General features: G+C 55.2%; 7 protein-coding genes across 7 annotated transcripts; 3 read left to right on the forward strand and 4 right to left on the reverse strand.

Annotated features, from left to right (window-relative positions):
- Positions 1-159: 159 nt before the first annotated feature.
- Positions 160-4833, reverse strand: SSN2 (mediator of RNA polymerase II transcription subunit 13; the record flags this gene model as incomplete). The annotated part of the gene is made up of 2 exons (XM_028637681.1): positions 160-4737; positions 4795-4833. 2 exons carry the CDS (start codon positions 4831-4833, stop codon positions 160-162), a joined length of 4617 nt encoding a protein of 1538 aa, XP_028499237.1.
- An 824-nt stretch (positions 4834-5657) lies between these two features.
- Positions 5658-7618, forward strand: D7B24_003493 (uncharacterized protein; the record flags this gene model as incomplete). Its single annotated transcript, XM_028637682.1, has 2 exons — positions 5658-6702; positions 6759-7618. 2 exons carry the CDS (start codon positions 5658-5660, stop codon positions 7616-7618), a joined length of 1905 nt encoding a protein of 634 aa, XP_028499238.1.
- Positions 7619-7770: 152 nt separating this feature from the next.
- On the reverse strand, positions 7771-8310 carry D7B24_003494 (uncharacterized protein; the record flags this gene model as incomplete). The annotated part of the gene is made up of 2 exons (XM_028637683.1): positions 7771-8042; positions 8100-8310. The coding sequence occupies 2 exons, from the start codon at positions 8308-8310 to the stop codon at positions 7771-7773; spliced, it is 483 nt and encodes a 160-aa protein (XP_028499239.1).
- A 3688-nt stretch (positions 8311-11998) lies between these two features.
- Positions 11999-14527, forward strand: D7B24_003495 (uncharacterized protein; the record flags this gene model as incomplete). The annotated part of the gene is made up of 3 exons (XM_028637684.1): positions 11999-12209; positions 12263-12383; positions 12535-14527. 3 exons carry the CDS (start codon positions 11999-12001, stop codon positions 14525-14527), a joined length of 2325 nt encoding a protein of 774 aa, XP_028499240.1.
- Positions 14528-14960: 433 nt separating this feature from the next.
- Positions 14961-15541, reverse strand: D7B24_003496 (uncharacterized protein; the record flags this gene model as incomplete). Its single annotated transcript, XM_028637685.1, has 4 exons — positions 14961-15007; positions 15159-15275; positions 15363-15410; positions 15454-15541. 4 exons carry the CDS (start codon positions 15539-15541, stop codon positions 14961-14963), a joined length of 300 nt encoding a protein of 99 aa, XP_028499241.1.
- Positions 15542-17725: 2184 nt separating this feature from the next.
- Positions 17726-19268, forward strand: D7B24_003497 (uncharacterized protein; the record flags this gene model as incomplete). The annotated part of the gene is made up of 2 exons (XM_028637686.1): positions 17726-18131; positions 18214-19268. The coding sequence occupies 2 exons, from the start codon at positions 17726-17728 to the stop codon at positions 19266-19268; spliced, it is 1461 nt and encodes a 486-aa protein (XP_028499242.1).
- A 397-nt stretch (positions 19269-19665) lies between these two features.
- Positions 19666-21569, reverse strand: D7B24_003498 (uncharacterized protein; the record flags this gene model as incomplete). The annotated part of the gene is made up of 4 exons (XM_028637687.1): positions 19666-19864; positions 19953-20773; positions 20839-21517; positions 21562-21569. The coding sequence occupies 4 exons, from the start codon at positions 21567-21569 to the stop codon at positions 19666-19668; spliced, it is 1707 nt and encodes a 568-aa protein (XP_028499243.1).
- Positions 21570-21718: the final 149 nt, after the last annotated feature.

A 21718-nucleotide genomic window follows, 5' to 3' on the forward strand; every position in this document is an offset into this window, starting at 1 on the left:
CGCCCGCATAAGTGATAATCATGTCTACTCGTGTCATATCCCACCAGACCCCAGGCACTGCTACTACACTCTACGCTGCATGAAACCGGTATGCTTCCACTCCTTTTCATCCCTGTGATGTGATGCTACCCAGCCGTTCAACTCTCATTGATACAAAATTCACATCAGTAAATACAGCGCCCGGACGCCTTTTTCTGCCGCCGCGATATGCCACGGTCTCACGTCTGTCTCGCTATCCACCATGCCCCTGGCCCGCGCCAAGGTCCCAAGGCCACGGAAATAGTTGAGCATCTCCCTGAGCAGGGCTTCAAGAGCTCGAGGGTTCCCATCTGTGTGTACAATGTTGACCTCCATGATGACTGGGGGGTCCTCAACCTTGGTTCCACCCCGCTTGACAAGATAGCCACTTATGAGAGAGGTGCTTAGCTCTCCGGGCGCGGTTGAATTACCCAGTCTGTGGGATAATACGGCGCCCCAAGTCTGGTCGGTTACATCGACGAGAATCGCGTCACCCTCGGCGGGTTCTGTCACATCCGCCCCTCCTGGCGTACCTGTCGGCGTGCTAGCATTCGCCTGGCTGCCGTCTTTCATGGGTGTCGAGGGGGTGCCGATCTGGTCCGGGGAAACAGTTGATGGCTGAGGGGTGGAAACAGGTGTGGTATAGAATGACGTCGAAGCTGTAGGCGGGACCTTGACCGCTGGAGGGACGAGCTGCAACGAGGGGCTCGTGTCGACCGTGATGAGCGTCAAGCTGACCGATGCCTGCTGCTCCGTCTGAGCCAAGCCTACCCAGAAGTCAATCTCACTCTGGTCCATGCTCCCGCATTTGGTTATAATGATACGCCAGTGCACCTTCCATCGAGAGATAAGGTCATGAGTCGTCTCCCAAATTTCATGTGTGACTTCGTTCAATGAACTTGACAATGACTTGCCCTTTCGACCGAGATTGTATGACGCCGTCATTTGCTGACTCCCACGGTTGTCCGTCCAAGCTGCCGTGATCCACCTTTCGTCAACGCTTTGTGCATATGCTATGTGGATGCAGGTATTTTCGTGCATAAGCGAGGATGACCCTGTGTTATTGAGCCTGAAATCGATATTCCGCGGCAGGGTATGCTCGAGGAGGATAGCAGGCGCAGGCATGGGCCCCCCAAATATGGTGCATCGGTCGTATGTCTCCAGCGCTAGCTTGATGAGGTCAATAGGCAAAGCCGTTGGCATTCCAGAAACTGCTGTCAAGAAATCCACTGGTAGAAGTTGCAACACCAACTCGTTTGATGGAGCAAGCCTCTTGTCGGCAAGGGCTTTCTTATGCAGTTCGAAGAGCTGCTGGAAAGCCGTGCAAGCTTCGACGATCGACTCCGGATGACTTGGTATGTAGACGATGAAGACAACAAAGTTCTTCTCACGAGCCTCAAGGGAAAGCAGACTCTGGTTCAGGCTATCCATGCGGTCAGACAAGCTTGAGCCGTGCATTGCTCCATCGACCGTTGGTGTGCCAGTCAAACGTTCTTCCTCCCACGGCACGAGCCCGCCTGTGGTATGACCACTCTCGCCGTTGACAATGTCGAATCCTCCGAGCTTCAGGAATTCATACGTGTTTCTAATGCGCCCCAGAAATGTCGTGGCGAAGTCAGAGAGACCGTTTAAATTTGGAAACACGCAGGCGGCAGTAATATTCTTTGCCCCTTGAGACGGACCCAGACCAAGTGTCTCCCAGAATGAGATGGTCGATGGCAGAACAGACAGCTTCGAGTCCAGGCGCTTGATCTCTAGATGAGGTGGAGGGATTTGGAACAGATAGTTGGGCTTTGGAGGTTCAGCGTTCGGATCTCGAGGAGGCACTGGTCGAGGCTGAGCTCTACTGGGAGGTCCAAGGAGGGGGACATCGGACGCTTCGATCAACTCTCGGAATTGGCATTGAGTTGAATCTCCCATAGCAGCAGGTATAGCTTGCTGCAGTACCAGAGATAATGTTCTGGAAAGAGATGCTAGTTGGCGGCGGGTTTCTGGACCGACAGGGGAATTAAAGGTCGCCGACTGTGCATCACGCAAACAGAGATTGCCAGAAATCGCCTGCTCGGTGAGGATCTGAGCAACAGTAATGATGTCGTCGTCTTGAAGTGATAGCTGGCTCAAAAGAGGCTCTGGATCGTCAAAGTATTTCGCAACAGCGACTTCAGGAACCTCGAATCTGGCAATCCTGGGCAACTCCAGCGCCAAGGATGGATCCGTATCCTCCACTACGGATTCGACATCTCTCAACGACGTCACATGCGACACCATATCGTCCTCAAGATTCAGTCTTTTGGTGCTTGCCTTGAAGGGCGAGGTTGGTTCCTCCATCAATTCGGGCGATTCGTCAACGTCGGACTCGAGGCTCATGTCATCGGCGTCCGAGGACAATTCCTCGATTCTATCCGGGCTCGCTTGCAGACTGCTGTTTTCCAAACCATCAGTGATGCTGCGGATGCGCGCATTGGTGTTGTCCGTTCGAAAAGGTTTGCGATGCGACTTGCTATGTCTGCGGAGGTAATCTGTAGTTGGAGGCTTCTTGAGATTGAGGCTCGTGTCTGACTGTGTAGGTGTCCATCGGCAGGCGAAGCGACCTCCTTGCTCGTACTTCTTGCTTGCTAAAGGAAGTACAGGATCAAACTCGATGCTGTCAAAAACGCTGCCTTTGCGTGCTGTTACTGTAGAAGAGGTGCCAAGGGATTGATTGTTGAGACGGCCAAGAGAGGCCCGAACCTTTTTGAATACGGTGGCTGGGTCAAAGGGGCTAGGCTCTCGCTTGTTGCTAAGAGCCTTTGAATTGTCACTAGTCGGGCGTCCTCTTGTCTCGTCGTTCAGCGTGCTACGCGCATGTCGGAGTTCCGGCTTGGTAAAAATAGGCGCTTCCGTTTTCAGTTTCGTCTCCTCAGGAGGGTCGTCAATAGAGGGTGGTAAGATATCTGCTTGCAACGAAACTGGCTCAGGCGTTGTCGCCGGGAGGCTCGTCATCGTCGTGTCAGGCGCAGACATATTGAGGTCCAGAGGATTATTGTCATCATCCTCATCGAAGAAACTGAAGTCTGCGTCCGTAATGTCTGTGTCGCCAAACATGTCCGGGCCCATGTCTCCAAAAAGATTGTCATCCCCCTCGAAAGTCGAATCACCTCGATCTCTCTTAGTGTCGGTTTGCTCCCAGCTATCGCCTTCGGTATCTGCCATTGCTACCGCGTTGACCATGGGTGCATCGCCATCTACAGGCGCAGCGACCGACGAAGGCGGCCCAGGGCTCGAGGTTACGGCATCCGCCGTCGGTGCGGTGAAGATGCCAAGTGGATTCTGAACAGCGTCCGGCGGCGTAGGATACATGGCGCTGGCAGCAGCAGCATTGGCTGCACGTCTAGGGTCCATCGGAAACTGATCAGTTGGCTGAGGAGCAGCTGGAGCTTGGGCTTGGACCTCCTTCGCAGAAGCGGCCGCCTCTCTTGCTTTGCGTCGTTGGACAATGCTTTCCTCCCTCTCAGTTCCGGACTGAAACCAGGTCTTAGCTTCCGTCAGAGAGTCGGCCGCCTCCTTCGATGCCAGCGCTATATCAGTCCTTTCGCTCTGGTTGGCCTGTGGATCCACAGATCTCTTTCTAAAACAGAGAATCGAAGGCCATGAAAAGATCATAGGCGGCGACAAGTTCCGCACCGGCGTTCCTCTGCCTTCAGCTCGAAGGTCTACAGGCTTCCGAGGAGAGAGTTGGAGTGCGACCCACGTACAATTTTGCAAAGTATGCCCGGATAAGCCCCAGCCTTTCAGCATGCTGGTGCATATCTCCCTCCATTGTGATGACTTTGCGTCCGGTTCGGGCCTGGGTCGCCATAAACGTGTGTCTGGTGTTTGCCCAATAGTGTCAGCATAAGGCAGGGCACCATTCGCAAGTCCCATGTAGCTCCCGAGAACTCCAAAGGGCGCCGCCAAGACCTGACTCGACAGAGCCGCCTGGCCTGTACCAGGAACTTCGTGCATAGATATCAGACCTTCACTCAAGACCAGCGAAAAGCTTATGACCAGGGTGCCGGTGGTCGTCAGATAGATCCGAAAGGTTCCAAGGACAGCCGTCTCGGTTCCTGAGGCATTCTCAGACTCTCCCTGTCGAATGATTTTGGAGTTCAACAAAATTGTACAGTGGTTCAGCGGGATCGCGGCTAAGCGCCTACAGATTGGCGACGATACAGTGGAAATCATGGCGCTAATGAACTGCTCGTACGCGATCTTGACAGTGATGGATATCTTGCCATCTGATGATGATATTGGCGTTGACTTTCCCTCCGGATCAGAAGAGCTAGGCGTGGCCGTATTGTTCTTGTCGAACGAAGAGGCATTTCTGAGCGTTGCATCGGGTACGGAACCATTGAAAGCAGGATGGGTCGGTGTATTGGCAGCGGCTTGCCCTTGCCCGAAAGGTCGGCTCTTGAAGAGATGACCGGGTTCGAAGGATCCTTCATCAGTGAGCGCCAGGTTGAAATCAGCTACGTCTAATAAATGGTCCAGGGCACCCCCCTCCTCGGTGTGAGCTGCCGGCTGCGTCGCATCGTGCCGTGGGATATGAAAGTGCCATAGGGCGCGGCGACTGCTGTCAAAATGTGCTACACGGCCAGCATCTCGAAGCGATTTCTCAATGGTTGGTGCAATCGAAGCGAATGCTTGCGCCTGGTCGGGTGCCGGTTCGTACAGTTGATAAGCGATTGACGAGATACCTTTCTGTGCGAGAAATATTAGCCATGCCAGAAATACAGCAAACAGCGAGCGCGCCCTTACAATCAAGAAGATATTAGTACCGTATTGGCTCGTGTCCATGTCGACGGTGTGATGCGGGCTCAAGGTGTCGATTTGGCGACATCAAGATCCCCGCTGTGACTTGTGTCTCGTCTCTGGGGCTCTTCCAGGCACAAGCAACCCTATGAGGGGCCACTCATGCAGACAGAGACTTGGAGAAGACGGATTCCGTGCGAGTTTTTCTGCTTAAAATGTGTGTAGAGGGGTTGCTTCCGAATCGATTCTTGGAGACGCCCGACGCCATCTCAGCGAGCCGAGTCCAAGCCGAGATGGATCGAGGTAGACCAGCTAGTTGTCTGGGCTCAGAAAAAGGCAGAGCGGAGTAGAGTTGTCGACGGAATGCTGCAAGTTCTTATCGTGTTCGCTTCAAAGCTAATGCATGGCAATGGTCGGGATGATGGTGATGCGCCGTCGAGGGTGGACTTTCGCGAGCTGGCTTGGCTACCTCAGCGAGCTGAATCGAAAGGATGGTCACGTCCGCTGCGCGAGGTACGGCTTGAACTGCGACTGGAAGGCAGGGGCCACTTGCAACGAACAGCAGACCCCTGTCCTCCACAAACTCCACCGCGCAGCCGAAGAGCCCGCATCATTGAGACCGTGCTGCCAATCACCTCACACTTGCAAAGCTCGGTCAGCAGAGCCGCTAACGCATCCTTACCCTTGCCATGAGCGGGGCCTCACCGAGGTGCACTTATCTTATCGGAAGTTTTTTCTACAACCCGAAGGTCCATGGCTGGTCCCTCCGCAAAATCTGGCTAGCTTTGGCAGGTGATCTTCTCTTTCAGTATAATTTTTTGCGACCTTGCGATCCAACACCATACGTCTGGTGATAGTCTATCGTCGACATGAAGCTCACAAACCCGGGCACCGTCCCGGTTTATACCATCTCTGGCGCATCGACTGCCAGGCCCCTTCCCGACTGGCTGGCGCGCAGGAGAAAGCGATCGCTGAAGAATGATCTCGAGTACCAGAATCGTGTTGAGCTTCTGCAGGACTTCGAATTCGAAGAGGCAAGCAACTGCATTGCAGTCAGTGAGGACGGCGAGTGGTCGGTCAGCGCAGGAACATACAAGCCTCAGATTCACGTTCACACTCTTTCACAACTTTGTCTGTCTTTTGCACGCCACACCGAGTCTTTGACTGAGAAGCTCGCCATTCTTTCATCCGATTACTCCAAGACCCTCCTCCTACAAACCGACCGACGACTCGAACTACACACACCGATGGGACTCCACTACGGCATCCGTATTCCCCGATATGGCAGAGACTTGGTCTACGACAGGCAATCAGCCGAGGTCTACGTTCCTTCCGTAGGTGTCGACTCAGACGGGTTCGGCGAAGTGTTCCGTCTCAACCTTGAGGTTGGAAGGTTCATGAAGTCGTTCCAGGTTGATGTCGGTGGTGACGAGCCCGGCGCCGGCTTGCAAGGAAGCATCGGCGCCGGTAGTGTGAACACGGCGGCCATCGCCGAGAGATCACACGGACTGGCTGCGTTTGGCACATCGATCGGCACTGTCGAGTTCTGGGATCCGAGGTCAAAGTCGCGTGTCGCCCTTCTGTCCAGCCAAGAAGGTGGCATTACAGCACTCGACTTCAACAGCTCTGGGTTGTCGCTAGCCACGGGTTCCGCGAACGGCATGGTGCAGCTATTCGATATGCGCCGACCTATTCCCCTCCTTTCCAAGGATCAAGGCTACGGCTTCCCGATCAAGAAGCTAATTCACATGACGACCGCGTCCCAAGAAAAGAAGGTCATGTCGGCGGACAAGAGAATTATCAAGATTTGGGACGAGCTAGATGGCGAGCCCTTCACTTCCGTTGAGCCCATCGTGGATCTCAACGACGTAGCCTGGTGCAAAGACACCGGCATGCTTCTTACCGCCAATGAAGGTTTGTTCCAAACACCATGTCGATTGATCCGAAAGCTAGCTGACACTCCCAACCAGGGCAACAGCAACACTCGTTCTTCATCCCCAGTCTCGGACCTGCACCTAAGTGGTGCTCCTTCCTCGATAACATGGTTGAGGAGATGGCTGAAGAAGTCCCCACGGAAACCTACGATAATTACAAGTTCCTTACTCTCGCCGAGCTCAAGTCTCTCAGCTTGGCTCATCTCATCGGCAAGACCAATCTACTCCGCCCTTACATGCACGGTTACTTTGTCGCCTCGAAACTATACGACCAGGCCCGCCTCATTGCAAACCCATACATCTGGGAGGAGGAGAAAACGAAGCGCATCAAGGAGAAGGTGGAAAAGGAGCGCGAGAGCCGCATTCGCGGCAAGAAGAAGGTCAAGGTCAACCAGAAGCTCGCCGACAAGCTCCTTCAGCGCCAGGAGAACAGAGAGAAGGTGGATGTCGAGGCCGGCATGCTGGGCGACGACCGTTTTGCCAAGATCTTCGAGGACGAGGCGTTCAAGGTCGACGAGACGAGTCGCGAATACCACCAGCTCAACCCAAGCAGCACACCATATGCGCTGTCTGGAGCGCCTGCCAGGAATTCTCAGGGCAAGGAGGACGATTCCAACGAGCCTTCCCGGCAGCCGAAGCAAACTCCTGCGGATATCGTCATGAGGGTTTCTTCGTCGTCCAGGGGCAATGGCCCGAAGGACACAGCATTGGGCTCCCGCGCACAAAAGTCGGGCAGGGTGTCCAAGGTCCGAGGGGATGTTGTGGGCGAGCGACAGGTCAGCTTTGTGCCGGCACCAAGACACAAGAAGAAGCCCCAGCAGTTCGATTCGGAGCCGAGGGAGAAGAAGTCTGGTCCGAGGAGGAGCGCGAGCTCCAATACTTTCAGGAAACTCTAAATTCAACGCCTAAGAAGAATACCCAACGACTATGTTTTACACAATGGAGGTTCCTCAAGAGCTCTCTGCACCAGGCTACTGTCGAGCTGTTGAGTTCGTGAACGCGCCAAGTCGACAGGTGAATCATGACAGCCAAACTTCCATTATGAGCCCTATTTCCTTCCCCACTTCTTCTTGTCCTTCAACTGCAACTCTATTGCCAAACCCTTCTCCAGGTCTTCGGGCCGAAGCCGAGGAGTTGGCGGTACGTCATCAAGCTTTGTCCGACCGCGGCGGGACCTGCCAAGGGAATCCTTGACCTCTTTGGGAAACTCAGTTCGACGAGGTGTCAGAGCTGTGACAACCTTGCGCGCCGACCGGCGAAGGTTTTCTCTGATTTTCCACTCGCGCTTTTTGGCGACATAGAAGAGAACGGCCATCCCGACTACCATGGGTTAGAGCTGCGGGTTCGCTTCTGCCAAAAAACGGAAGGAAGACTTACTGCCGAGGGCGGCGATGATGGAAACAACAACAATGATGGCGATCAAGGCCTCTTCGGAGATGCTGATTGCACCTGGGCTGTCGCCAGAGGCACCAGCCTCGCTGTCAACGGCATGATCTGCGGCCCCGGAGTTCTCCTGACCGCTCGCACCATCGCCGTTATAGTAATCTTCGGTCGCGAGAGGGAAATCGTGCGATGTTTGGGATGCCATGATGTATCGGCAAGATGTGAGGACAAGAGTGTAAGACTTGGTTGTATGTATGATACCGTAACGAGGGGACGGTTGGTAGACGGCCTTGTCGAGCAATTTGCACAGCAAATCCCGTACGACAAAGTAGATAAATGGAATGATACCCGGTGCAAACGAGAGCGGTCCAGCTGTCGGTATATACAATCCAGTCTTTTGCTCAAGCCGTCGGCTCATCCAGATATTCTTCAGCCAAGCCAGTCAACCCCATGTCTGCCATGCGGTCGCTTGGTGCCCCTGACCAACCCGTCACCCCACCTCGTTCCATGTGATGGGCGCATGCATGTCTCTTCCCACATAGCGTCCCCGAGACGATATCGTCGCTTTGCTCGTTTCGTAAGAGGATTGGCTCCTAGACAGTGCTTGTCGAGACAAGTGCCCGTGTGCCGCGATGCGTTCATTGGTGGTGGTGATCACTCGAAGCGCCAGCACGCGGCGCCTCCAGGCATGCACCCCTGAAGAGACCCGCCAATCAGCAGATTGGTCCGTTGATGGGCGCCTCCAGGATTTAGACGTCGTTCGCTCTTTCCGCCGTCACATCTTTGCTCACTCATGCACCGCCGAATCAGTGCACGCGAGAGCATGGCGAGCTGTAGTGGTGGTGGGGTTTCTTAACGGCAGTGATATCGCTGGCCGATCAATAGCGCCGGTGCACAATGTGGGCGACGGGCACTGCACTGCTTTTCCCAGTGTGATGGGCTGTTGTGATGGGTCTAACGACGTGCTGTCCTGCATCTGGCTCCGAAGACATCACAGCGTTGTTGTTGGCCTTGTCACACCATGAATGCTGGTAAAAGTGACTGCGCTTTGCCTTCATCCGATAATTGAGTTAATGTCTTGCTCGTTCGACAGCTTTGGACATTTTTGGGCTGTATCATTTACCGCCCGGCTCGCTGGCTCCTTGAGACTGATAAAGCTGCTTGACACGTCAAAAATGTTGCCAAGATTCTGTCCGCCCACACGATCCCTGTCTTGTCTGCTGATGAGCGGATTGCCGAACCGTGGGAGTGGTCTCGACTGGCAGGCCCATGACTGCCGAGGGCCGCATTGTTACAGTTACGCCATTTCGCAGGATGCCGTATTGGCTGCACTTGAACGATGCGCCTGTACACGGTCGTGTAATGGAAGCAGACGCATATGACGGTATCAGTCACCATCGCCTCCCATGATCCTTGACAGCCATGCCTCGATCGAGCCTCTGCGTACATACCTACCTAGGTACCTCAATAGGTACCTTATTCACAGCTCTCGGTATCAGCACGGGCAGAAGGTACAAGACGCAAGTGCAACGGCCCAATGCTGTGGCCAGCAGGATGATGAGATAGGGTAGCGGCGCTCCACATGAACATCCTTTTGGCAGCAGCTGCCCTGACCATTGTCTTGGTGCTTGCCGTCTGCAATGAAAACAAAGCGACAAGTGCCTCACAAAGGCCGATCTTGAAAATGGCAAGCAAGTGGCAACTTCCTCTTCTTACTTGCTCCTCAGTCATTGTAATTGGTTGCCAACATTGTCTTTGGGGTGCTGGTACGTGGCTTCCATGACAATTCGCGCAGGACGAAGACGGGGAGTGACACCTGTATCTTTTCCACTCTCGTGGTATGCCCTCATCACCAGGGTCAGGACAGTTCCTGAAACCCCACAAGTTTGGTGGCCATCTCATGTTCTCGTCAGGGCCAGGGATTTTCAATCAAGACGAAAGCATCATCAGCATTGACACCCGCATCTGGGGCTCTTCTCAACTGACTTCAACGTCTGCCTGTCTGAAAGGAGCCTCGCAATTCCCAATGTCCAAACGGGCACAGGTCACACCGCCAAGCAGCCAGAGCCAGACCTCGGAGTCGTCGGGGCTTGTTCAAATCACTCGCATCCAAATACATAGTGTTGTGGTTCTTCGTGCCCCGTGCAAGCAGAACCATGATATCACCTTCGCTATTGGGAGCTCACTGTAGCCCTGGCCCTACAGCCAGCCAGGCCAGCAGCGATATCTCCAGGAACACCTCGGTAATCCCTGGATCATCAGATCGCAAGACTGCACCAGCAAAGCAACGTGATGAGGAGATAGAAGAGTCTATTCTGGCGGAGGACTCCCAAATGAAGTGTCCCAGGACGGCCCAGGTCAACGATACCCCTGGCGCTATTAACACTATAGCTGGTGGTTCAGACGGCACCATCGAAAAGCAATTGCTGAAGGCAGGCCAAGTGAAGCGCTTTACTAAGCCAGCTACAAGCCTGGAGTCTGTCGTGGACGATACCGGTTATTCGTTCCAGGCAGCACCCTCTTTCAGTCGGGACCAGTTCTCTGGACCAAAGGCTAAACCATACGTTCCCACACCCCAAGATGGACGCCAGCCGGAAAGGAACAGCTCTGCGGCTCAAAACTCGGGAGTTGATTCCATTGTATCTAATCCACAGACCATGGGTGTCGACGAAACAGCGCGCTTAACCACTGGGCCTTCTGCTGGCCAGCCTGCATCAGTAACAATAAATAACATGGTAGAACACCTACCCTCCGACTCGTCCACGCGGCTACAGTCACTGAACCCCCCCAAATGTATCAACAAGGCTCCTGAGCCACGCGAGGAAGCCCCCGCTCCAGGTGTTTCACGATACTTCTCGGATTACGACAGTTCAGAAGCGCAGAATACGTCTCAGCCTCCAAGGGGTCCCGGATTACAACCCAACAGCAAAGAGGATCATGATCGCCATCTCAGCTTCGGCACTGGCTCCCCTGGCCAGCACACTGACCAGTGTTCGAGAGTTCGAAGTATCCATCAGGAGGAGTGTCGTCATAGTATCGAACAGCAGACGCCATCGTTACCAGAGACCCATAGCAGGTGCCTCGAACTAGCAACGACTTCGTCAAAGCTCAGAAACTCGGATGCCAGTACAGAACATAATGATCGGCTGTTTCGAGGGCGAGTTGACCACAGTCCGCGTGGCCACAATCCAGATGCTCTGCTGCATCATCCTCCAAGCCGGGTGCGATTTCCACTGAATTGTCAAGTTACTCCAGCCCCCCCAGAGGCTGCTATGGCAGATTTGGCGATGCCTAGTGCACGAAAAACGAAGAACGTTGACCATGAAAGCCGCCGTTCGGGTCACGCACAACAGACAAGTCGCCCTGTGTGTTTGGCCAAGCCTTCGAGTCCATCGGCCTATTCCGCGATTTCAAGAGACTCCAACACTTCGAGACGTCGAGATTCAGCAGTTGAAAAGAACAAGTACCGCTCAGACAGCCGAGCCGAAATGCAGAAGACGTTTTCCGAGTGGACTGCTAGACTTGAGGACTCCGAGAGGAAAGAGAAGAAGCTAAGTGCTAAGTTGCAGCTGCAAGCCGCCCTGATGACCGAGAAGTGCGATACTATTGAGCGTAAAGAGGCCGAGGTCGCAGCGTTGAGAGAGAGAATAGAGGTTGGAAAACGCCAGTTAATCAAATGCGGTCGTGAGAGGGAATCTATCGCTACAGATTACGACAACCTCCATACTGATACTCAGGACCTCCAACAGAAATACAAGCAGGTTCAAGCCGAGGTGAAAGAGATGCAATGTAAAAATACTCAGGCAGATGAGGAGGTTCAAAGGTTGATGAACGAAATTGAGGCACACAAAAGCAGGTATGGCAAAATGGCAACGCGACTCGCAGACTACAAAATGCGCTTCAACGAGGCTCTTGACGAGCAGCAAAGGTTCTACAGACATCAAAAAGCCTTTGTGGACCGAGCGATCCTGGATGCTGCAGAAACGGAACGGAAAAATCATGACGAGAGCGAACGAGCCATTGTTAGAGGGGAGCTGGTGCGCGACGATCTCTCCAAGGCTCTTGAAGCTTGTCGCGCATTTTCACGGAGAGAATCTGACACAGGTGAGTCGTCAACGAACATAAGCTCTAGACACCCTTGACTGATACACTGGAAGTCAATGCCACGCTCAGAGATATCGAGGCAAAGCTACAAGATACTCAGCAGCAGCTTTTGCAAGAGGTGGAGAGATCAAACATCTTGGAAAGTCAGCTCGACGACCAAAATCAACACGACAAGTTATCGAAAAGTTTTCGAGCGGGGATGGAACAGATCCTGGCGCAGATAGCGGGTGACAAAGAACTCACAAAGGCCGAAGGATCTGATCTTTTACTCAAAAGGCAGGGTCATGACGATTACAAAAGAGAAAATGGGCTGACCGAGATTTAGATTGGATCAAATACTTTCGGCTGTCTCCTCACGCGACCAAGAGCTCCGGCGTCGGGATGAGATGATCAACGGCCTCACAGCGGCTCTCAAGGGGCATTTCGATGAGCTTGAAGCTGCGCTGCGCATGACCAACACCAGTCAGATGGACTTGCGACATTCAATGACCCAAGTTCAAGAGAGCATCCAGAATCAGCTCACAACGCAGTTGGATGGACACTGCTCTCGCGAAGCAGATATGCGCCAGGAGCTTATTGAGATGGCTGAAGAGAAGACTCAATGTGCGACGCTTCTTGATGTTCGATACCGCCAACTAAAGGATGTTGAGGTTTCAAATGAGAAGAAAACGGAAGAAGCCCAAGGCCTGCGCCTTCAGATCGCGAGCCTTGAAAGTACTTCAAACCAGGAAGCGACTCTGGCGAGCGATATTGTAGAGCTTCGACAGGCATTGTCTAATAAGGACGCCCAGAGCACCGTCCTGCAGCAACAGATTCAAGACCTCAATGTCATTCACCAGAATGAAATTGCCCTTCTGAAAAAGAATATGGAGCTTGAAATCTCTGGGCTGCACGAAGAGGCTAACATCAAGACATTGAAGATCTGCGACATGGAGAGCCAATTCCGAGACCAGACTGAAAGGCGCCAAAAAGACACTGGAGACATCAAAGAGCACCTTACGAGCATCTATGAGAGATTGCAGCAGAAAAGAGAAGAGCCTCTTCGTTCGGTTGTCAGTGACACTATTGATGCCGCGATACAGACGGAGTGTCGCGGGACAACAAATAGCGGACGCGACGTTGTTTTCGAGGATACTACTGTCGTGCGTAGCGAAGTCCGAAAGGAACCGGACGAGTCTCCCAGACATGTTCCTATCCTAGAGCAAGATGCAACAGCCGAGACAGCTAGATTACGGAGAGATCTGGTTGACGCTGAGCAGCGAATTGCCAATCTAACTCATAGGCTAAAGAGTCCAAGCCAGTCTCCCATGGATGATAACGCTCTCAACAGGCTCAAGCAAACCGACAAGGAGCTCTTGGTAGCCAAGCAACAGTTGAGAATACTGGAGGAGAGTGCAGTAGATGTGAAGGGCATGAACGAACAGTTCCAGACAATGCTCGCGATACAACGAGTTCTACACCACACGCACCAGTCTTGTTTGGCAGAAACAGAAGCAGCCGAGGCAAGGATGAGCAACACTGTTGGCCCTGCTCCCGCTAGACAGTTCGATTTGGAATCTGTAAGCCTCGAACATTTTAAGCCACGCGGTGATGAGCAGAGTAGCTCTCAGCACGACCGTGACAACGATGCCTCCCCTACGGCGGTAGTCGTCCAACTCCGCGAGAAACGTATCGTACTACGAACACCTAGTCAATCAGAGGCGGGCGAAGCCCTGCAAATGGTGTCCAATGACGAAGAGCGCACACAGAGAAGAGTCATGGGACCGACAAAATCGATACTGCGTCGTCGCCCTACCACTGACTCGAAGGTGTTTGAGCCAATCTCAGGTGGCCCGTTCAAGTTCACTCCAGCCATGAGGAAAAACGGGCTCCCCTCAGGCCTCAGGGCATATGACCAGCCGGTGGTCGGGCACGTCAGGACTTTTGACTATGTCGCTAACAATCGTGCCGTGACAAGGTCGCTCCAAAGCAGCGTACTGGGCCCCCACGCAATATTCCGAGAGTCTGGCCTATTTAGTCCCATAGAACGTCAGCGGCGTGAGCTGCAAGCCCCAGGCCCGAGCTTGCAGGCAATCAAAGGCAAGCGGCCAGGACAGTTCGAAAGCGTCACAGAAAGCAAGAAACCGCGGGTGGACGATGACATCGAAGATGTGACGGAAGCAGAAGAGGTCTCCCGTCACTTTTCGACCAAACCCGGCACCTCTGGCGCGACAGCGGGGCCAAAGTTGTGTCCAACAGAGCAGCGTGATCGTCCGAGAAAGGTGACAAAGACATATTCCAAGCTGAATCCTGTCAAAGAGACGATGGCCGTTTTTTAGACGGCTGAAGCTGCCATTGTATCATGGACATATTTCGGCGGCACAGAAGCGCTGCGTAAGTAGGCATCTCAACAAGACACGAGTTGCCGGGCGGCATGCCCCGAAATTTCTCTATACTTGCTATCATTATTTCCCCCCGAAGCAGATTGGACGCAGAGGTCAGCCAAATTTTGGGACGATGTGGAGGTCGGCTTATTGTATGCCACGAGGTAGCGATTCTCATGCGAATATTCTATCAATTGTAATCCATTTGTTCCTCTTCCTCTAGAAAAAGTATTCCTTGAAGAACTGGTATTGTTGGTACATCGTCTCGTTCTTCCCTCTTCACGCATGACTTGAGAGTCGTGGGAGATAGGGGCGAGCGCCCCGTGTTATCGTGTCATTGTTGGTACATCTGTAAATACTGGTCTCGACGTTGAAGGCTCGGGCGCATCTACCTGCCTTTTCGCTTCTGCTCGAGGAAGAGAACTTTCCTCCTGACTGTAGTGTTGTAATTAGCGTTGAATGTTGAAAAGCAGGCCGTTCGACCGGACGGGAGAGGCTCGTCGTTGCAAACACGCTTGTGTCGGGAGGCTATGCGAGCGATGGACCCATGACGGGCAACGCAGAGGAGGAGCAATGGCAGACGTACTGATGGGATCGTATTTGAGCATGCTCATCGGTGAGGCGGTGCGGGCGCGGTTGAATGTGTAGAAGAAGCCCGTCATGGCCATGGACAGGAGGCGGACGGTGATGACTCGGGCCTTGGCTGTGTCGGGCGGGCGCGTACGTTAGCCTTTGGTCGCAGTCTTTGCTTCCGATCGCTGGACGAGGAGGGGAAACCATGATGCCTTACTCTTCTTCGCCATCTTGCTGGTCTTGTTGGACGTGGGGGTGGTTGGCGCTGGTTCGGAGTCGTGAGGAATTGAGCGTGCGCTCCGGCGTACGATGGAGTTCAATGGCGTCGACGTCGCTCGGTATCGGGAAGTTTTTGGATTCGAGATTCGACGGGAGGAAGGACGGGCCGATGCTCATGGCGAGGCAGCTGCTGGCAGCTGTGAACCTGTGGAGGAATCGCCAAGAAGTGGAGCTGCAGCCGGTACGTGCCTGTCGCTCTAATCACGTCTTTCTTGAGTGGTTGCTAAAATGATGAGCTGCTCCCCCAAAGCTCTAAAAAGGATCGGATCGTTCGGTCATCAAGGTGAAGCTGCCTCTGTACCTGACCTTAGACCAAACCTTGGAATAAAAATTCCACGTCTGGATCATCACGACCAATTGCCCTACTGCTATTTTCAGTCCCATAACAGACCGAAACCCGCAGCGACAGTTACACGGCTGGCCCCGCCTTCCATTTGCGTGATAGAGCCTCGCCGTTGCCCGCTCCGTGTCTATCGCGCTTATAGACGTTTCTTATCAAACGGACTGGGGGGAACCTCTCTTCTCGACCACAGGCCCCCTCCTTGCCAGACCAGCCTGACTCTCGTCGACCCCCTAGTACCTCGTGGCCGGCGGGACTTTTCTGACCGACCTGGACCCTAATTCATCGTGGTGTGCTCTGTTCCGTTTTGGTCTGGGCCTCAACAGAGAAAAAGGATCGGTGAGGAGAGACCTGTGTGTGTGTGTCGCAGCAGCCCGCAATAAGAGATCAGGCGTTCGCCCTTCTCTTCTCTTTGCCCACTACCACTCTTCTCTCTCGCCTTTGCCTTGCGACACGCATCTGCCCCCCCGACGCATCCAATCGACTCGACCGCCTGCATCCGTCATGGCGACCGTGTCGTCGTCCGCGACTCGTCAGTCCCTCGCCACGCTTGTGCGGCCGCGACACGATCCAGGCGTTGCCTTTGCTGGCCATGTCAGACTGGCGGCCAGTCGCAGATCGCTGTGTCTGGCACACTCGCATCTGCAAGGTGAAGCTCCCCACTTTCTTTCTCTTACGTTTGAGCACCTGTCGACATTGATCGAGCAAACAACCCCCCCCCCGCCCGCCCTTCGCACGTCGACCCTTCGTACGCAGACCCCTCATACGCCGACTCCACGTTTTTATCTCGAGTGAGCTATCACGTCGAGCTAGCACAATTGACTTATCGCTTCCATCGAATCCATCGACCACAGACCACAGGCCAGATCAAGTCACAAAGCCCTGCGCTTTGGGGGCTCCTGGCAATCAGCAAGCTGTGTATTGAGAGAAAGAAAGCTATGACTCAAGCTTTCGCCTTGTTCGCCTGTAACCCCCAAACATGTGTACCCCCAAACGTGGCCCCAAACGACGCCTATCCACGACCCTCGCCGCCTCGAAACTCTCCCCGGCTGCCCCCCGAAACCGGAGCTTGATCTTGGGGCAGGGATCCAAGTCAGCGAGGTAGCTCCAGACCAAAGACCCGTCGGACCAAACACGCGGCAGACCGCCTGCCGGCTGCCCGGTTACCATCGCTCGAAGGAGGCTGTTTTGGCACAGCTCAGAAACTGGACTACCCTGATCCATGACGAGCAGATACCGCGGATCAGGCCGGTTGACCAGTGTCGACGCCGCATCCCGCGTCCCAAGCCCAACAGGGCCGTGTCTTGCCATGACCAGGCTTTCTACCTGACTGCCAACATTGTTGCCTACTCGCATCAGGTGCAGTGCTTCAGGTGCTGTGGGAGAACGGGTCATCAGACGACACGACGGGAATAGTGCGCTGATCATCCCGCCCACACCCGCCCCGTCGGTTTCGTGGGTGACATGTTTGCTGTTCACGTTGCCCACGGTCGAGTGTCATGGCTTGGTTGGACCTTGTCTAGAGTCCCAAGTGAAGCTTGTTCCTGACAAAGATTCCCCATGCCCCCTCAAAAACCCATGCTGTCCGCCACGTCGTCCCCCATCCTCGATGATTGCACTTCGACTTTGCTATGCCGGGAAGGCTTTCTTGCACCCTGATTCACCCGTCTCAGCAACGTAACAGCCATTAGTGTGGCCATATGTTTCCGATTCACCTCCACTATTACCTACAAAGTGCTCCGTCTCTGCTCTCCTAGCATACAAATAAAGCGGATCCGCAGGCGGTCTGTTCGAGTCAGCCCGTTAACTTGAATTTGCGACGCTCTCTAGATACCCCGCGATCTTCAACACAGCTTGCCCCGCCACGCCGAGCTCACCACCACCAATCTCTCTCGACGCTTCCGTTCGAGAGTCACAGTTACAGCAAGCAGCAGCAACCTTTCCGACAGCAGCGACGCATCATGTCCACAAAGCCCGGTCCGCGCCTGAACGCGCAAAACATCAACCCCAATGTCGTCGCCGCACAGTATGCTGTCCGCGGCGAGCTTGCCGTCAAGTCCGAGGAATACCGAGCGAAGCTCGCCAAGGGCGACAAGGACCTTCCTTTCGACCAGGTTATCTCCGCCAACATTGGCAACCCGCAGCAGCTCGACCAGAAGCCCATCACCTTCTTCCGACAGGTCCTGAGTCTCATGGAGAACCCCCTGCTGCTCGAGCACAAGGACGTTCTCACGAACCAGCTGGGCTACAAGACCGACGTCATTGAGCGTGCCGAATGGTTGCTGAGCAAGGTCGGCTCTGTGGGCGCCTACAGTGCAAGTGCCGGCGTGCCTGCGATCAAGGAGAGCATCGCCAAGTTCATTGAGCGTGAGTCACAACCGAACCCTTCAACCGAACCCTCTCTGTGCCCTGCCAACAGCAACATTTCGTTCTAACAATCCTTCTCTAGGTCGCGATGGCTTCCCTGCCGACCCCTCCAAGATCTACCTCTCTGGCGGCGCATCCTCGGGCGTCAACACTCTGCTCAACGTCATCTGCGCCGGCCCCAAGACGGGCGTCCTCGTCCCCATCCCCCAATACCCCCTCTACACCGCCTCTCTCGCCGTCCTCAATGCCACCTGCGTGCCGTACTATCTCGACGAGGCCGCGGGCTGGGGTACCGACCTCGACACAATCCGCACCGCACACGCCAAGGCCAAGGAGGCCGGCACCGACGTCCGCGCCCTCGTCGTCATCAACCCTGGCAACCCCACCGGCGCCTCGCTGCCCGAGGACAACATCCGCGCCATTCTCGACTTTGCGCGCGAGGAGAACCTTGTCGTGCTCGCCGACGAGGTCTACCAGACCAACGTCTTCGAGGGCCGCTTCTACTCGTTCAAGCAGGTGCTGCGCGCCCTGCAGTCGGAAAACAAGGACGGCAAGTTCGACCACCAAGAGCTCGCGTCCCTGCACTCCGTCTCCAAGGGCATGGTCGGCGAGTGCGGCCACCGCGGCGGCTACTTTGAGCTCGTCGGCTTCGCCCCTGAGGTCGAGGCCGAGATTTACAAGTTTGTCTCCATCACCCTCTGCGCCCCCGTCGTCGGCCAGTGCATGGTCGAGCTCATGGTCCGGCCCCCCGTTGCCGGCGAGCCCTCGTACGAGCTCTACGACCGCGAGTACAGCCGCATCTTCAACGGCTTGCGCGAGCGCGCCGTCGCCCTCCACAAGGCCTTTGCTGACATGGAAGGCGTCGAGTGCGGCGCGCCCCAGGGCAGCATGTACCTCTTCCCCACCATCCGGCTGCCCGCGCGCGCCGCCGAGGCCGCCGCCAAGGAGGGCCGCAAGGCCGACGAGTTCTACTGTCTGCGCCTGCTCGAGGCCACGGGCATCTGCGTCGTGCCCGGCAGCGGCTTTGGCCAGAAGGAGGGCACCCTGCACTTCCGCACCACCTTCCTGGCGCCGGGGACCGAGTGGGTCGGTCGCATTGTCGACTTTCACAAGAAGTTCATGGACGAGTTCCGTTGAAGTGCATGCATAAACTGTATACACTATAGTCAAGTGCACGCATGATTAGCAATGACCAAAGGCTTGAAAAGACAGTGGAAGGAACACTGATGAATCGAAGACTTTTTCTTTTCTTTGACTTGAGAGAGATTGCGGCGGAGGAAAAAAGAGAAAGAGGCCACGGGGGTTGGTTAGCAGCCATGGCATCCAGAGCGTTGCATAGAGCATTTTTTTTTGGGGCATGCGATTCAATACCTTCATGTGAATGCGTGAAATGACCGCGAGTGTCACATCTCTTCGCTTGTCCCATGTCACCACGCAGCCCATCATCTCCATCTGGTTGGTCTATTGTGAGGTATCGCTATCATACAGGATAATCGCACACAAATTCATCCCCCGCCTGCGGCACCCTTCTCGTCTACGCCCTCTCGCTTCCCCTGAGGCGCACAGCCTGGCCGTACTTTTGCAGCTTGGTAATAAGCTGGTCACCTTGGCGGACGACGTCCTGGTACTGCTTGTTCTTGTCGTCGGGTCGGTTCGTCTCGATGACGCCCTTGCCGGAGACGCGGTCGATCGTGCAGGGGATGCGGCCGGCGGCGATGAAGCGGGCGAGGTCACTGCAAACATGTCAGTCAATGTGAAACCTCTTGCTGCCTGTCGGCACGGCACTGCCGTGTGTGCCTTGGAGAGGGGAGGGGAACATACCGATCGAGGAAATCGACCGTGACGCCAAAGTCTGTGGCCATGGTGTCGAGGCCGACGACGCGGTAGCTCTGCAGCAGCTGCTGGTAGGCGCGCAGGCGCATCTCGCGCACGAACCACTGCTTGTGCTCGTGCAGGTAGCGGTCCTGGGCGAGGAAGGACTCCTCGACCTGGGCGAGGGCCTGGAAGAAGAACTTGTAGCTGCCGTTATACAGGCTCGTGACGAGCTGGGCGAGGGGCGAGAAGTCGATGGCCATCTCGGCATCGGGCTGCTCGGTGCTGGAGCCGAGTGTCGTCAGGTTTACCGCTGTCTTGGCACCCTTCTTGACCGAGGGCGAGCCCTCCTCCGCCGAGCTCGAGTCATCGGCGCCGGGGCCGGCGCTGAGGGCGCCCGAGAGGGCGAGCATCTTGTCCTCGCCGTCGCCGAGGATGGCCTTGATCTCGGGGGCGTCCACGACCTTGCTCTTGAAGTCGACGCGTTTCAGCGAGACGGAACCGGCGAGCACAGAGTAGACGACGAGGGACGAGTACGTGCAGAGCTCGTAGCTGGTGAAGGTGGAGAGGGAGTCGAGGAGGAGAGGCGCCGCGGCAGCGTACGAGCGGATCGTCAGGAGGTGGAGGCCTTCGTAGGCCTTGAGACGGTTGCGACGGTCCCAGTCACCGCCCGACTCGACGAGCGCCTTGGCACGCTCGATGTGCTTCTTCGTCAGGAGCTTGTCACCGTAGAAGAGGCCCATGCGGACAATGGCGAGAACGAGATCGATTTTGGTGCCGAGGATGCCTGTCTTCTCAAAGACGTCTTCGTATGCCGTGATGGCGCGGTCCTGTGCCACGCATGTTAGCTCGCTCGCAACGCCAACCTCGCAATCCGAATGGTGCAGGCACCCACCTTGTCGCCAACCCGCGCCCAGAATTCAGCCCTCTTTCCTCGCGCGGCCTGGACCTCGGTGTCGCCAGCCTGCTCCACCGCCTCGTCCTCCTCTTTCTGAATGCCCTCGAGCTCGGCGTCGTTCTCTGATTTCAACTGCTTGTACAGATCTTCATCCCACGGCAGGTTGATGGTGGTCTGGCTCTTTGTGGCGATCATGCCGACGAGACTGGACTTGCGGCTGGGGGGCTTGCCAGGAACGGACTGGCTCGACCCCTCGCCGACAGTGTTGAGGATGCCCTCGAGCGGGTGTGCGAGGAATCGGTAGAAGGGCGCCATCTTGTGCTCGGCGATGGCATCTTGGAGGACCTTGACAGCGGCCTGCTGGACTGACTTGGAGGCGTAGGGGTTGGTGAGGGTGAAGACATGCTGGGAGAGAGGGAGGAGCGGCCACTTTGCGTACTGCGGTTCGGAACCCATAGTGGCGGATGTGACGAGTTCTCTGATGCAGATGTGTTGATCGCAAAGTAATGGCAACAAGAGCTGGGAAGGAGATGGTCGTGGGGTAAGGAGGGTGACGTTGGCGGGTTTGAAGTTGGAGTTGATGATTGCAGCTTTGGAGCTTTCGATCGTCACAGATACACTTCGAAGGTGCAAGGTGCCGATGTGAGTGTTGGGGTGATGTGATTGGCCAGCTGCCCTGGTCCTGCTGTAAGGTGTGTGAGGCTCCAGCGCAACACGTACTTGCCCATTAGTGTAGTGTGTGTGCCTGCCGTAGTTCAAAGGTGGAATTCTACGGTGCACCTTTACAGCATATAGTGCAGTGGATCTGACTTTCTTCATCCCTGCCTTGTCCGTTTGAAGCTAGTGACAGAGCTCGACCTCGACCCTTCTTCGTGAC

This window comes from Verticillium nonalfalfae (genome assembly GCF_003724135.2).
Source record: "Verticillium nonalfalfae strain VnAa140/NRRL 66861 chromosome Unknown scaffold_2, whole genome shotgun sequence".
Classification (NCBI taxonomy): Eukaryota; Fungi; Ascomycota; class Sordariomycetes; order Glomerellales; family Plectosphaerellaceae; genus Verticillium; species Verticillium nonalfalfae.